The 17988-nt window shown below is 30.4% G+C and overlaps 1 protein-coding gene across 1 annotated transcript in view; it reads left to right on the top strand.

Moving 5' to 3' along the window:
• Window positions 1–7213: 7213 nt before the first annotated feature.
• Window positions 7214–17988, top strand: part of LOC117177474 (43 kDa receptor-associated protein of the synapse homolog) — a 157965-nt gene continuing 147190 nt past the window's right edge. The window contains exon 1 of the mRNA XM_033368194.1: window positions 7214–7290. Within this exon, the coding sequence (XP_033224085.1) occupies window positions 7247–7290 (44 nt within the window). The 5' untranslated portion in view covers window positions 7214–7246. The remainder of the gene's footprint in view (window positions 7291–17988) is intronic.

Below are 17988 nucleotides of genomic sequence, written 5' to 3'. Positions count from 1 at the left end.
TAACACTTAGCGAACTTTGCATTATTATTAATACACCACTTGCTTTTAAATTTCAACTTCGTTACTTCGATTTAGTTTCTGAAAGTTCCTGCATCTTCGTGGAGCCACCAAAGCGCCTGAAATCTCAGACATGATGTGCAAACTGTGTTTTACCAATATGCTACTTGGGTCTCGTATCTAAAGGCGTCAGAATACACACATCTTCAGATGTATTAAAGTGTAACATCTATTTCCATCTCTAGAATATGTACATTTTGCAAAACCCATTGCACGAATGTAGAGCAACCTAAGACGAACTTTATTATACATTCAACGAGTACAAACGTATGACATGAGTGGAAATCCAATAAAGCCATGTCTACACATTGTTGTGAGATCTGCCCGTTAGATTCTCTGCTCTTCGCTGGATAAATATCCGTTTCCAATAGTGAAAACCTGAATATAGAAAACAAAATCGGCAGTATTATTTTCTTTTGTGCAAAAAGGTCGCAAATCTCATAACGTGTTAGCGCACAACGTTTGCACAACGAATTTTTACAATTGACCGATACAGATGACAACCCCACAGTAGATAATGAACCTACATTAATATGAAGGAATCTGTATTATCATCAGGGATAGTAACTTTCGATCTGTGTAGATGTCATTCTACAATCTGTGAAAATCGAAATCAAAACTATCGATCAATGCAACTCTTCTAAAAACAAAAAACACTTAACGTCATTTTTGACCAGATAGAAAATAAATTTTAAAAATATTTCAATTATATTTATCTGCAAAAAGATCTTCTGACTTCGCTTCTTTGAGAATTGAACCACATGACTTCCAATTGCCGATCGAGTGCTTTTCCAATTAAGTTATTAGAGAGATCGAAGGAAGAATCATTTTTCAGAAATATACGCTATCTAAAATCAAGTGTATGATACGAGTAATTTGAAGGAATTTTTAATATCCTCAGAGTTAGTTACTGTCGATCAATGTACATGTCATTCCACAATCTGTGAAAACAGAAATGCAAGCTATCATTCGAGTTTTGATTTCTCTATTCTCAGTTTGTGGAATGACATCTGCACTGATCGACAGTAACTACCTCTGAGGATAATACAGATTCCTTTTAATTACTCGTATCATAAATATCATGAAACACCGACCGGCAATCGAAAGTTCTGTGGTTGGATTCCCAGTCTAGAGAATTGAGAAGATCTTTTCTCATAAAAATATAATTTTAGAACCTACAGTAGATCATAATAATTGATTTAAAATACCGATTTATTCAAAATAATTGATTCAATTTAAATAATAGTTAGAACACAATATATATTATTGAATCAAATTTAGAAATAAATACTTTAGGTACATGTATGCTTTTAATAATTGATTATCCAGGGTAGGATTATCATCTACTCTAGAATGGTATCCCTCTTTATTTTTGTATGGCAGATAACTCAAAGTGATCCATTTAAAAACTACATCCAGATCAACATACAAAGCTTGAATACCCCAATGTGACTTTATAATCACAAGCATCAAAATAGGGTGCTTTTTCACGAAAAATAAGAAATAAATCCTTTTAAATAAAATTAATGTGGAGGTAACATATATAATTAAATATGAAACGCTGAAGATTTCAAGTGGAAATATAATGCATTTCCTATAGAATAGGTAAATTTTCGACCAACGAATATTAAATTTCCATCAGAAAAAAGGAAAGAAAATGTCAACGATAGCCTTGCGTTTTGAAATCAAAAATTCCAATTTTTATAGAGCAGTTGGCTTTTTAAATCGAAAAGATGAAATTTTAACGATCAAAGATGATTTTTCAACGAAATGCTTAGATTTTTAGCAAACAAACAATTTAATCTTTGACCAAACAGTTGCATTTAGAACCAATTAGTTGAAGTTTTAAGCTAAAGAAAGAAATTTTCAATAAAATTGTCAAATTTTCAAGCAAGAAGGAAATAGATTCATCACAAACAGTTTCATTTTTAATCAAATAGTCGAACCTTCATACGAAAAAGACGAATTATGTATGATACAGTTAAATTTTCAACCAAAAACTTTTTATTCCAAAATATGAATTTTTAATGAAATAATTAAATTTGTAATCATATGGTTAAATTTTCAACCCACACAGATAAATTTTTAACTGAAAAAACAAATAATCAAACATTCAAGCTAAAGGAACAAATTTGCAACAAAATCGTTAAAGGTTTAATAAAATAGTGGCATTTTCAAGAAAATACTTGAATGCTCTATACTGAAATGTCTAAAATGATGGTTAAAAAAAAATTTAATAAGAAAGTTTAATTTCAACCAAGTAGTTAAATTTTCAGTAAAAATGACTCAATAATAGAATTAATATTTCAGTTAAAAAATTGTTTTAATTTTTAATCAAACACAGTTTAATTCTACTAAAAAAGCAAATTTTTAATAAAAAACATGAATTTTTCACCAAATAAACGAATTTACAACAAAATACATACATTTTTAACCAAATTGTTAAATTTTTCACTAAAAACGATTAATTTTCTACCAACAACTATATAATCATATTTCCAACAACGAAAAAAAAAAATTTTCAATAAAATAGATAAAGTTTCTACCAAAGAGATTCATAGAAAAAAAAGTTAGAATTTGTTTCACGTAAGACTTGCAACGGTTTAAAATTAAACATATTATGGCGAAAGTTTCACCGAGGTAAGGAGAATAACTCTGATCTCGTCTACTGCGCCACGCTGAAGTGAGGAATTTTCGGTAAAACATGTAGAATCAGCAACAGAAGACATGGAGAAAAATGTGTTCTTACTGATATATCTCCTTCGAAATAAATTACACGATTGTTAACGAATTAGAACTTATTTAATACTATTTAGCAAAAAGCGCAAAAATCAACTGACAGATGAGAATCCCCATTTCTCGAATAAAAATGTAGCGATTATAAGGCGAAAAATTATCCAGGCAAGGTTAATAATCGAAAATTATCTTCGATGTATTTAACATTTATCTAGCAAAGTTAATTCTTGTTGCGATGAATCTTTCACCTGGAATCGATGTAAACTTTTTATTTCGTTTTTTCTGTAATGATTTTCTATTAATCAAATCAACTTTCAATGAGGCCGTTCAATTTTCAACCGAGATGTTAATTTTTTAAATCTAGAAGATTATTTTTCCATAGAAAAATACTTATTCACAACCAAATGAATCAATTTCAATTAAAGTGTTGAATTTTTAACTAAAAACTATCCAATTTTGAACCAAAAACAGGAAGGAACGAATTTTGATACACGGTAAAAAAATTGAGCTGTGACAGGGATATTATTACCCATTATAGCTAAACATTTCGCTGAAAATGAACAATGGAATTTAGAAAGATCCCTGGATCAGCGAAAATGAATATCCTTGACCATTTTCCATATATCGGGAATATCGTATAGTCAAACCTATAATAAGTACAGCTATAATAGGGATATTAAGAATAGGTGTCTGAAGGAATTATCGGAAGAGCGCCGGTGCATTGTGGGAGCAGCGAAATAAAATGGCGACGGTCTAAGCGGGAGCAGTGACAGTTCAGATTTACTTTGGACAATTAAACGCTTTTTACCTCTTGAAATGTGCGCGAATGTTAATATTAAATAGAGTTTATGATGCGGTAATAATAATTTACAATTGTTTCCATTGCAGGCGATAACTATATTGAAATATCAAGAAACGCGATAACAACAACAAACTTGACCTCCAAATGCATTATACGGATTTCAGGGAAATTCATTTTCGCGATACCAAACCCAACTTAGGAATTTTGTCCAAATTACTCATTCACGAGAACAGTTTACATAAAGTAACTAAATGTTTAACTCTTCTAACTAAACGTTTTACCTAATCTAAGCGGACACTTTTTTTGAGTTTAATATATTCTCGATTCACTCGTTCCCCTCAAGAATTTTTTTTCCGTGTACAAAAAAAAAAACAGTTTTATTTTCAAATAGTCGAATCTAGTTGAATTTCTAACAACAAATTATTAAATTTCAATTACAAATTCAATACGTAAATTTTCAACTAAAAATAATTCATTTTGACGGCAGAATAGAATAGCTAAATTTGTAATTAAAAAAATCAATTTTCAATAAAATTTTTAAATCTTTAACCGAACAGTTAAATTTTTAACCAAAGAATATGAATTCTGAACCAAAAATACAGTAGTGGACTTTTCAATAAAAAACAATGGACTTTCAGCGAAAATATGTTCGGTTTTGATATTTAGTTCTATTAATTTAGTTTGATTTTATGGAAAATACAAGAAAAATGGAACTTTTTAAATCTGTATTTAGATGCTTTACTCCTAAAATAAAATCAATAATTATGCTTCAAAGGCAGTTTTCTTCATATCGCATAAATAACTTTGTTTTAAAATGGATTTAAATGGATTCTAATTTTTAAAAATTAAAACTGTCATAATTCAAAACTCTGAGTATCACGTAACATCAAAAATAATCTCTTCACATAGGTAAATATATCTTTGTATTTTACTTTATCATAAGATCGAAACACAACAACATTTATAAATTGTTACCAATTATTATAAAATTATTATCGAATAAAATGGAGAAAGAAAATATTTTATAATTTAACTTATAGACTTTAAAATGTAAACATCACGTAGTCTATAACCAATTCTAAGAAAAATGTACAAGTCATAAAATTAACAATTTTGCTTCATTCTTGCATGTATTTGAAAAAATTGTCATTCACATTTATATTTACCTGCATTAATCTGCATTAATCCCTTCCCATCTACGTCACAAATTCCGAATACGAATAAATTATCTGGTCCAAAACATTCTACAGAAATCGTTTCCGGAAATAAAATTTCAAAGGAAAAAATCTAGAATGTAATACAAATGGTAAATGAATAATATAGACACTGTAAAAAATTTTTTATCTGTAAAACATATTATAGATATAATCCTAGTTCAAAACATAAGCCGAGTCAGAGCTTGCGGTATGGTATTGAAAGCTGCTTTTCTGCTTTGAATTTATCTGAAATCTGGTTCGAAGTACACTCAAGTTTATATGGACAGGCCAATAGCAGAATCACATCATGAGCCATCCTTTTGCAGAAAATAAGGAATAAGGACCAAAGGTGTTGATACGAAGCAAAAACTGCTAGGATTGACTTGTACTGCTTTCATATCGAAAACCTCAAATCTAGGCCGACAAGTGGCCCAGATAAAAAGAAGTAGAAAATACGAAAACAGTGTGACCGCATTTCCTGTATGCATTGAGAATGCTTTTTGAACTCCACAAAGTAACGTTTCTTCGGTCTTTCGCGAAAACTTCCAAGTTTTTTACGAGGAAAACCGATAAAATAAAACAAAAACAAGGCCAACTGCTCGCCACAAACTTAGAAGTACTCGCAGTTTATGCTTCCAAAATTCGGAACATCAAGCAGACTGATGCGTTTTTTATTTTAAAACAACCACCGATACTAATCTGAAGCTGCTGCAATTCTCCTTTTAATAAATGGGTTTGTCATGTGGATCCTGATTTTCTTTCATCCTCTCTCTCTCTCTCTCTCTCTTTAGGCATTTTAGGAATTTGTCTAATGTAATTTATTTTCAACTGGAATTCAACCCTAGCTATTCCAAATCCAAGGTGAGTTCTCAGATTAGCTTTAAAACTGATTTGAATAGTGATAATTTAAGCGCGTCCTCATGATTTTCTGACTTACCCTTACTTTTTTATTTCTAAGCGTGAATTAAAGAAAAATTATAATTAATAATAATATCTGAAAAATAGCAAATGATTAAATACATAATAATCTTCAAAATCATTCATTCACTTTGTCCACATTGAAGCTCCCATTTTTCTGTTCGTTTTGCACGTGCTGTTTGTCTCGCGAATTTTTCTATCCTCAAAAAAAAACTGAGAGGACAAAATAATCTACCATGAACCAGGAAAAGTTTACCTCAGTTTGGAACAATCAGCTAACGTGCACCCTACTTAAATGATTACCTGCAACGTTTCTTACCCCCAGTTTTTTTTCTGAAGAGAATTTAATAGTTTACTTATTCTAGCAAATGGCAGTTTGACATCATCTTCGACTTGAAGCAACATGAAATTGTTTCACTTGCATGGAAATGCTTTACAAATGATTTTTAAGTTATTACTTTTGCACTTTTTATTTAAATAATAAATTAAAAATAAAACATTATGCACAATTTGAAATTCATTTATTTTTAACGACTTTGTTTCACGATCCTAATTTAAGAATAGTTCAATTTTAAAGGATGTTTGGAATTGTTTAATTTCTAATGTTTTAATTAGGATTGAATTCACTATTGATATAGCTTTCGATTAGAAATCATAATTTTCAACGTTTTTAGAATAAATAAACGTTCATGTTTCACAATGTTTAAACAGCTTCAATTTTTACCGATGAAAATGGCAGTGAATGTTTTCTAGTACACAAATCTTATTTTGACATTCTCATCATTCACGATTGAAACGATATTAGAATTGTCAGAAATTTCACACATCAGTTTTTCAACGTATATCCACGTTTTGAGACTCCCTGAAGCCGAAAATCAATTTTTGGCGATTGAGTCTGTCTGTCTGTCCGGCCGGCCGTCCTTGAACACGATAACTCTAAAAGAAATGAAACAATCAAATCGAGCTTTTGCACACTTTTTTAAAGTCCTAGAAGAAAGAATGAGTTCGTCAACCAGCCATTTTGGATAGAAATTCAAAAAGTTAAAGCATTTTCAAAATTTTAGAAAACCATTTTTTAAGATTCAAAAATTTTACGTGTACGGCTATTCCTAGTACTCGGAAATTGGAAAAATTTATTTATATTACTTTCTTCGATGAAACAAAAAATCAATCAAAAATGCAAATTTTTAGCCAAATAACGCCCGATATGGAGAAAGGTCAATAAAAGAACCCCCATGAAGTTGGCCAACCGAAGGTCAAATTTTTTAATTTTCTTTTTGCATACGTTTGTACGTCGCACAGTGGTATGAAACGTCTAAAAAGTTGGTCAAAACCACAAAAAAAAATTTCCCAGAGATTTTGTATGTTGTAGTCGGTAAACGAGGTTCCTCCGCATTTATTTCTCGAATAGCAAATAGATGGGGTGCCTACGAGATGCGTCGTAGCGTCTGAAAGTCGACCTATTACATCGTGCTCCAAGCAACGTGTTACAAGGAACGAGAAATACAACATTAAAAGTGCACACAGGAATTGTCGAATGTGCAAAAATCTTCAAGAAGAAGATGTAGGAGGCACCTCAAGGTTGGTAATATGTTTTAACAATTTATTTTGTGTCACAATTGTTTATAAGTTTCACATTAACAATTTTCCGAAAATAATCCGAAAAGTTATGTTTCCGCGACGCTAGAGAACGGGACAGACTGATTGGCCAAGTAAGATGCGAGCGCGGGACTACTGTAACGTAGCCACCATTTTGTTTCTAAAAAATCTGACTTCAAATTTGAAATCAGTGACCCAAAAAACATAAGTATACTAAGTTTCATGCGAATCTAATCACAATTTTCAAAAAGTCTCCGCCATTTTGAGGCCGCCATTTTTTTTGTAAAATCTGACTACCAAGTAGGATTCACCGACCCTAACAAACCTACATGCACCAAGTTTCATACAAATCTGATAACAATTTCAAAAAAGTGTCCGCCATTTTGTAGCCGCCATTTTCTTGTTGGAAAATCGGACTTCAAATTTGAAATCAGCTACCTTAAAAACCCCTTGGATAAGATATTTCATCGGCGAAAAATTAAGTCTTTAGGTTTTGACCAACTTTTTGGCGTTTCAGACCACTGTGCGTCGTTTGTACCGTTTGTACTTTTAATATTTTCGTTTGTACCCTCTAGGTTGCCCGGCTAGGGGGAAATCATAATTTCGTGTTATCCCGCCGAAATTCAAATTTCTCAAATTTTCTTTACAAACGAAAATATTGAATGTACAAGCAGTATACACGACGTACTAACGTATGCAAAAAGGAAGCTTGAGAAATTTGAATTTCGGGGGGATGATACGAAATTTTGATTTTCCTCTGGCCGGACAACCAAAAGGGTACATACGAAAATATTGAATGTACAAACAATACAAACGACGTACAAACGTATGGGAAAAAAATTTGAGAAATTTAAATTTTGGGGGGATGGTATGAAATATTTATTTCCCCCAAGCCGGGCAATCAAGAGAGTACAAATGAAAACGCTAAAAGTACAACCGGTACAAACGACGTACAAACGTATGCAAAAAGAAAATTTGGAGAAATTTGAATTTCGGAGGGATGACACGAAATTTTGATTTCCCCCTAGCCGCGCATCCAAGAGGGTACACACAAAAATATTAAAAGTACAAATGGTACAAATGACGTACAAATGTATACAAAAAGAAAATTTAAGAAATTTTAATTTCGGGGGGATGACACGAAATATTGATTTCCCCCTAGCCGGGCATCCAAGAGGGTACAAACAAAAATATTAAAAGTACAAACGGTACAAATGACGTACAAATGTATGCAAAAAGAAAATTTAAGAAATTTGAATTTCGGGCGTAGTTTGGTTTTAATTATAAAAAAAAAAACATTAAGAATGAAAATTAAAAATTTCTGGGAAAAAAGGCACGACAAAACTGATAGACAAAAGTTGTTCAATAAAAAAATAGATACAAATTGTTATTCAGCATATTCTCATCATTTCTGATTAAGAAAGTATTAGAATTTTCCGAAATTTGAAACCACACCCTTCAAATTTAGAACCAAACAACGGAATATACGAAAAAAGTAGTATAAATAGCAATTATAGCAATTGAAAAGTCCTATATCATTTATTTTGACCATTTTTCAAAAAAGCTCATCATTTTGGTATTATTTATCGAAAGTAAGATGAATAACAGGTTGGAGAGCAATTTCAGCGTCTAAAAAGACATTAAGAATTTCTGTCATTCTCTAAGGATAATGCAGTTTCCTTAAAAAGTGTTAATACGTAGCACCTGGAAAAATAATACGTGTATTTCTGAAAAAGGATTCTTTTTTCGTTATTTCTAGTAGCTGAAGGGAAAACAGACGAGCGGCCAAGTAAAGTAATATGAAATCCTTTAATTAATTCTTATAAAATCCCTTGCCCTACCTAGAAAACTTTGAATTCTTTTAAGATTCCTCAAAACGCTTGAAAACTTTGAAAATTCCGTAAAATAATTAAAACTCTTTTTGTAATTCTATGAATTCATTTAAAACGTGTTCAAATTCTTTGCAATCCCTTACATCCCTTGGAATCTTCTAAACTTCCTGGAATTTTTTAAAATCTTTTGAATCCAGATCCGTTCAGAAATTGCCCAATTTGGGCTACTCTGGTGGTTCGATTTGGAACCACAGAAGCATGTGATAATATCGAGTGTGATTCAATAATTATTAAAAAGTTTTGAATCAAAACCTGATTTATCTGGTTTATCATTCCTACTAGGCCTGAAGATGACCGGAAGAAAAAGGCAAAAACTTCAGCTTTTTCCAAACGACAAAAAACAAATCTAAGTTCAAATATATCCTTATTTGTTTGCGTTTTTCAACTTGAAAGGTCTTACAAATTAATTGAAGGAGATTATATTTCTTGAGTCATTTAATGATTCTAGAAAAAATCTCTACATCTATTTAATTCTGAGAAAGGAATCTCGTGAGGTTCAAAGATTAAATGGTTGGTCCAACTTGGAGGAGGGTTTTTAATTTGTCAATTTAATCTATAAGATTGCACACATAATAGACATGATTTGTCTGTGGTAGTATCTAACCTAAGGATGACTAACGGGGTGTCTGTTTTAGAAAGGCAATTTATGTATGCAAGAGAACAGAGGTCGCGAAAGCTTAACTCGGCTCAGCTCGCACGAGTTTGGGAGTTGGGGCTTCATGCTAATGATACCAGAAACAATAGCAAGTGGACTTTTATTCCTGCTATTCTACCGAATACTAGAGACTGAAAAGGACTGTAAAAGAGCATTGCAGAATTTACAAAAGGATGTTTAGATTACGTACATTTGCTATTCTTATTCCTCTTCAAATATAAAGGAGAACAGAAAAAAAAATTTTAAAGACGAATTCTTGAAGTTGTTAAATCTAAAATCGTTTTGCCTTAATTGCAATATAATGTAACTCTTGACCTCTGACCTATAAGCCATAACCTCTGACATTTGTCATTTTATATCTGACCTTTAATTTGTGAGCCAATACCTTCTTTGAACTCTTTATTTTTTATCTCTGATCTTTTAAGTTTATTCTCTGAATTTTGAGAGGTGATCCTTGACATACAAGCTTTCATCTTTGATATCTAAATTTTCACCTTTGACCTCTCAAGTCTCAGATCTCGCCTCTGACCTTCCAAATCTGATCTCTCTTTTCTTTGCGCTACCCTTTAACCCTTTTATCCATACTCTCGGAAGGTACGTCTAAAACGATCACTCTGCTTCTTGAGTTGGGCTCTCGTTTTAGTATGCAAATACAATAAACAGTAGAAAATTTTTTGTAATTAATACTCTCTGGCTTAGCATATTATGTTAACTTTTCGTTTCAATTATTTGAGTTTCTTTAAAATCACATGAACTACTTTAAATTCCCATTGAATTACTCTAAACTCTTCTGAGTTCTTTTAATCCTATATAATCTTTTTAACGCTTGTGGATTGCTAGGTCTATTTTCAAATTCTTTTATATTCTTTTACATTTTTTTAGGATCCCTAAAATCTTCTGAATACGTAGAAATTTTCTGAGTTCCTTAACTTTCAGAATTCTCTGATTTTCCTGATATCCTTTAACCCATTGAATGCTGATGGGAAAGATCTTTGCCATTTAGGACTTTTTCCTGGCTGCCAGAAAAAGACAGATCTCTGACATAAAATATTTTAGTGTATTTAAATCTACAGGTTTTTAGTTAACAATTTAGAGTATTTGCATATTTTTTAGGATATGGTGAAAACGATTCCACTGTCATAAACTACTTTACTAAATTGAGCCTTTCCCCCTTAAAAACCTTTAAAAATCACCCCTGAACTCAGAAAAACCACCAAATGTTTCGACATATACAAATATTATGTAAAATATTTATGTAGTTACAGCCCTTAAAAATCACCCTTGAATTCAGAAAAATTACAACTAGTTGGGTAAATTCGTTTACTCATTGTTTTATGTACTGATACTTTTAACACCCTACGCGATGCACGAAAAAATGTTTTGAGACATACAGATATTATATAAAATATTCATGTAGTTACAACTGTTGAAAATCACTCTGCATTTCAGAAAAAGCCTCAAAAATCACTCTTGAATTCTGAAAAACTACCCCTAGTGGATAAAATTCGTTTGGTCATTGTTTTATATACGAACACTCAGTTTTCAATCAAGAAAATAATTATTGGACTGCAATTAAAAAGGAATTCGTTTGGTCATTGTTTTATATACGAACCTTTAGTTTTCAATCAAGAAAATAATTATTGGACTGCAATTAAAAAGGAATTCGTTTGGTCATTGTTTTATATACGAACCTTCAGTTTTCAATCAAGAAAATAATTATTGGACTGCAATTAAAAAAGAGTTTTCTAAGAATGTCAATACATCTTACCCCCTTAATTTACCATGAAGGGAGAAAAAACCCACCCCTTTTACGTCAATACACACTTTTTTCAAAAGCCAATAACGCACTGCAATGAAGGTTTCGTGGAGAATTCATTATTTTACGTTTGCTGAACAGAGTTCAAACTAGCATTTCTTATGCACGTATACAAAAAAAAACTTTTTCCTTTTGTTTTAAATAGTTTAGTGAACAAATGTGGTTTTTTGGGAATTGGCTACTTCTGTTGCTTCAGTGATTCCAAAAAATCAACTAAAATTACCTTGCTTTTGGATCAATACTGTCGAAAATTTCTATTGGGCAACCATTGTTTATTATCTGAGACATTTTTAGCTAATAAATGCATAACTTCGTGAATAACACAACAATGGTAGTTCAATGGAGGTTTGCGACACACGGAAAAAAGTACACTGTAAAATGTACAATTTCGAATAGTAAACCTGAGGTTTAAAGCGTAACCAGTGTGAAATGAGCAGTTTTCACAGTATTGAGTGCAGTGTCAATCAGTAATCTGAGAGTATACTAGTCGAAATACCATTTGTAGCAATAGATAAAGCAGCTATTACAGTTTGACGTTGTAGAGTGGAAGAACGTTGGCACACGCTGTTTAAATTATTGCTCCACATTGTAAGGTTTCACTTACAAGCTGGTAGACGTTACGTTGTCAGATTGTGAATGAAAAATGTCGAATTATACAGTTTACAAATTGCAAGATATCCCCTTTCACACTGGGATAGATAGTGGAAAACAAAGTAGATGGTGCAGTTTGAAATAGTAATCCGGTATACCACTATAGGGCCTCATCCCACACCAATTTCGCAGTGTGAAATTGTAACATCTTTTTCGTAATGTGTCAAAAGCTGACTGAGAGTGTTCGACATACACTTGCAAACAGTGTTATTTGCTGAGCGATATTTGTTTTATTTCTTACTATATTAGGTTTACTTTTATAATTAATTATTAATTTTTTTCTAATAAAAACTAAAAGATGTATTTAAATTATAATAAACTTCATATCTGCCGTACTAAGGAAAATCTTACGCAAGTGGCATTGTCGTTTAAGTCAAATTTAACATTGTCAGTTACGAGAAAATGGACCGTAATCGCGAAATCAGTTACGTAAGCTTTTCCTTAGTATGCACGGAGGAAAATGGAAAAAGAATTTGTGGGTCCAAATATCTCAAGTGTGCCACTTTTAAATCGATAGTTCTATTTTTAATTCATTTATACAGTTTTCGATTCGTTTTTATATAAAAATAAATCTCATAAAATATTTTTGCAAAAAATTTTTTTTAAGTCATTAACAATCAAATCTTGACAATTTTTTTAAAATGGATTACTTGCGAACGGTTCATCGAAATTCAATAATTAAGTTATGAAAATTTTTGTTACGAAGTATACTTTACGCTAAAAAATTTTCGGTCGTAAAAAAAGTTTTTTCATTGCTTAAAATATCGTTTGTCTTAAACAATTGAAAATTAATCAAACTTCTCCGCCTGTAAAAGAATTCTTTCACGTGCCAATAGATTATACAATCTCTTCTAAAAATTTTGGTGAAAAAAAGTTTGTATTTTGCAGTAGTTCAAAAGTTATTGATATTTGTGAACGCGCGCCGATCTCCGGCCCTAATCGAGCATATTCGGACGCGATAGTTTAATATTCAACAAAGTATAGTCAAATTTTCAACCAAGAAGATTGATTTTATACAAAAAAAAGTATTTTTCTTAACAAATCGGTTCAAACATTCAACCTAGTAGTTGACTTGTAAACCAAACAAGATGAATTTTCAATAAAAAAAATCAGTAGTTGGTATTTAAATTAAAAATCTTCATTATTTTAAATACCAACCATTAAATTTTTATATTGAAATTTTTTTAAATTCAACTACTGAGTTGAATGTTTGAACCAATTTGTTAAAAAAATACTTTTTTGGTAGAAAATTAATCTTCTTGGTTGAAAATTTCACTATACTTTTTTGAAGATTAAAATATTTTATTAAAACTTCAGTTTTTGTGTTGAATCTTCATTAGTTCAGTTAAAAATTCATCTTTTTGTTGTAAAAATTAATTTTTTGGTTAAAATTTGTTTTTTGAATTAAAAACTAATATTTCCAATGATAATTTGACTATTCGATTTTTTTTTGGAAATTCACATGTTTTGATTGAAACTACTTGGATGAATACTTAAACAAACTCTTAAAAAATCATATTTTTGGTTGATTTATTTCTTTGTTTAAAAATATATCTAAGCCTAATTGAAAATTAAACCATCTTATTCTTTTTTAGTAGAACATTAATCTTCTTGGTTGAAAATTCATCTTTTTGATCAAAAAATAGCTATACCTGGTAAAAAGTTGAACTGTTGATTAAAAATCGATTTTTTCAATTAAAATTTATCATTTCAGTTTACAATTTGTTTCTTATTTTACTTAATATGATACCCATAATAATTTTATTCCAAATAATTTATTACCCCATTGTTTCCCTATTTCTTGGCTTGAAGTTGATCCACTTTATTAAAAAATTAATTTTGTTTAAATGTTGCTTCATTCTCTTCATTTAAAATTAATCTATTCTGTGGAAAAGTAAACTATTTTGATAGTATAATTATTTTTTTAAATTAATGTTTTTAACTAAGAACTTAACCAATCAACTTTTGGTTGAAAATCGATTTTTTTAGTTGAAACTGAATCTACTTTGTTTAAAATTCATCTTTTTTAGCAGAAAATTAAACTTCTTAATTGAAAATTCATCTTTTTTGATTAAAAAAATGACTTGTAGAAAGTGGAACCACTTGATTAAAACATCTTTTTCTTAACATTGATCATTTTAGTGGAAAGTTCGTGCCATATTGTACTCAATATGATATCCGCGGGCGTCCGAACGTACTCGACCAGCTCTGCAAAATACAAACTTTTTTTTCACCAAAATTTTCGAAAGAGATCGTAGAATCTATTGGAACATAAAAGATTTATTTCACAGGCGCAGAAGTTTCATTAATTTTCAATTGTTTAAAACAAATGATTATTTAAAGAATAAAAAAATGTTTTTTAATACCGAACAATTTTTTAGCGTAAAGTATACTTTGTAACAAAAATTTTCATAACTCAATTACTGAATTTTGATGAACCGTTCGCGAATAATCCATGTTTGAAAAAAATGATCAAGAAATTTGGTTGTTGATGACTTAAAAAAAAATGTTGAAAAAATATTTTAGCGGAATTATTTTGATATAAAAACAAATCGAACACTGTCTTAATTGATTGAAAATAGAACTATAGGATTAAAAGTGGCACATTTAAGATATTTTCATTCTTGTATGAACAGTGCTGTATAACATTACATATTATTGTGGTACTAGTGACTAGCGCTACAGTACCACCGAGTCTGTCGGTGGCACCGACAGATCGCGAGTTCGCGCCACTCTCGACTGTACCTGTAAGCATTGTAGTTTTGTTTCCATTCGTCTCATTTACATTTTATATTATAATCAAATTCGGACATAATATCTTCAATTTCTACTAAAAGCCACTTTTAAAACTTTTAGGACAGTTACAATGCGATACCGCCATAATAAATGTTTATTTTCCCGGAACAGATTAAGTTTTTTTATAAGCTCTTTTTTATTTTTATTCAGCCTCCTCATATTTCAGGAGCAAGTTTTTATCGTGTTTTAAAGATGGAAAATAAATTTACAGTCCCTGTTTAAACACAATTTTCAAAACCCACGAAATTTGAATCTCTTTGAGATTGTAAACTTCCATATTTTATTTCTCGGAACTGGATACTTGTGTTTAATCATACTTTTTGTCTTTAAATAAAAAAGCGTTTAAGCTAGGATGTAACTTTTGTTTTTATCTTTATATGCTGATTTCGATTTTACAGAATGCTATTTCGGTTTTCTAAAAAATTTTGTTTTTTTTTCTTATATACCTAATTCTGTATACTGCAACCCTTCAAATATTTTTCCAGGAATATATTTTATAAAAAGATTATATATATTATATTCTTATATTTTATAAAAATATATAATTAATTACTATAGCTTTTAGCAAAGCTTAATAAAATTCTTAGCATATAAAAATTTCCATTTTAAAAACTTATTTCTTCTAATTTCAGCTAACCTTCGATTTAATGTTCAAATTCAACTTCAAAGTTAGAATATCAATCAAGTTTAAGTACCTTGTATCTTAAACAATTTTTTTCAACTCCAATGTTTCAATAAATTATTTGTAGTAGCTGCTTTTGTTTATACTTTCAGATTTTTAATAAAGAAGATTATTACAACTATAATCACTCGATTCTTTTTTTAAGCTGCAAAATTAAATTTAAATTTAAATATTTATACAATTACAATACATCTGAAAGTAATAAATCCATTACATTTTTGAGCCTCAGAATTTGGAAAGAAATCACAAATTAAATGAATGTTTAAATTAAACATTTAGTTATTATAATTTAAATTAATTAAATTGAAACACTTTCATCGAGCATTAGTAAATCAACCTGTTCATATAAAATGTGTAAAACGTAAAAATATAATAAAAATATATTCCTGTATTAGCCCTGCCTACCAGCGTAAAATCTTGACTGAGATTTTGTCAACAGAATCCAAGCGATACATTAGCGTAATTAGCTAGAGCGTCCGACATAGGCTTAGGTTTTTAGGTTGTTTTAAGTAGGTAGGGTTCGAATCCCACGAGGGTGCGATTTTTCATATCGTTTAAGCGTTCGATTACGTTTGTAAGTGACTGCACGTGCAATTGCATGATTTCACAAATAAATTGAATGCAGTTATTAAAAATAAAAAATTTTTTTTTTGTAAATTTATCATTATGTTACATCATCTGTTTCAAGCTGCCGTAATGGAATGTCTATCGACGATTCTATTCTAGGGCACAACTGTGACTTTTGCTTTTTGATGCGAGAGATTGACAATGGAAACTATAATTTTTCCTCCCAGAAGGAACAAGGTTTACTTTGATGCTGTGAGGTTCGCTAATTTCTCCCAAAGTGTAAGAATTACTCTGTGGTTGCACGTGAGGCTCCGTTACTGCGCCACAGAGTAATATTTCATCACTTTTCCGAGTGTATCTTACAGTGTACTTTTTTCCGTGCAGTACGGAACCAATAGCAAGGTAGTTGAAATTGATTTTTTGGAAAAAACCAAATCTTTGCAGTTAAAACTGACAAAGTTATGCATTTGTCAATTAAGGTTGTTTAAACAATAACCATTTGTTGTCTTATATCAAGTCATCACCGAAGGAACCATTAACAAGGTATCTCCAGTCACACTTACAGAAGAAACGTATTATATTTATTAGATAATGGTCGAAACGTGCATTTGTTTATAAGAATTGGTTTAATTATGACAATATATTGTTTATTTCGATTTAGTGTCTAATTAGAATTTATTTGACTTACATTTTCTCCAAAAGATGTCACTTTGAAGTAACAGAAAGTAGCCAATTCCTAAAAACCAGATTTCTTCACTAAATTGTTTATAAAAAAAGGAAAATGTTGATTTAAATACACGTTCCTGAGAAGTTCTCAACTGAGATTCAGAAAATCGACATTATGAGTTTGAACTGCAATTTTGAATTTTCGGCAGTCTGGGCATGTTTCTGTATTCTGTAAATTCGATAGTCATATCAAGGGGTTAATTCCTCGAATTCCCTCAATTCCCATAATTCCTAAAATTCTCTTCGTGCCTAAAATTTTATAAATTCTCTGAATTTGGTGAATTCCCTTACCTTTTTAAATTCCCTGAATGAAAAAAGCACTTTTTTGTGGCAAAAATCAGGTGACTCCTCAAATCTCAACAAATCAGAGCTTCTTTTTGAATACTCATTAAGAATCTTACTTTAACGTAGAGGTGCACGTTTTTTGGAATTTGTTATTCAATAATTTATAATTTTTAAGAAGCAATTTTTAGAAGCAAATTGGCTTAATTAGCATATCTGTACATCGAAAATCTTTCTTTTCTGTGGAATCATTCATGTTTATTTAAAGGACAAGAATGGTGCACATAACAATTCCATGAAAAAAACATTTGTCATTGTTATAAACAAATTTTATATAAACTTCACTTATTGGTCATTTATATCCATAGAAAATTTTTTTTTCTGTAGAATCATTTCGTTTTCTCTGAAGAATAGAACGTGTATACAACTGACTTCCACCCAACAACATTTGTCATTGTTAATAATAATTTATTTAAACAAATTAACCTATTTGAGTTTTACTGCAATTGGCTATATTGATATGAAAGCGTATTTCATGGCAATATTTCATCTTCTCTACTAATCGTCAAATTTTCAGCAATGAAAGAGGTTTTGTTTTCGTATTTATTAATAT

This window comes from Belonocnema kinseyi, chromosome 7 (assembly GCF_010883055.1).
Source record: "Belonocnema kinseyi isolate 2016_QV_RU_SX_M_011 chromosome 7, B_treatae_v1, whole genome shotgun sequence".
In the NCBI taxonomy this organism is placed as follows: Eukaryota; Metazoa; Arthropoda; class Insecta; order Hymenoptera; family Cynipidae; genus Belonocnema; species Belonocnema kinseyi.
This window is presented reverse-complemented; position numbering and strand designations above follow the sequence as displayed.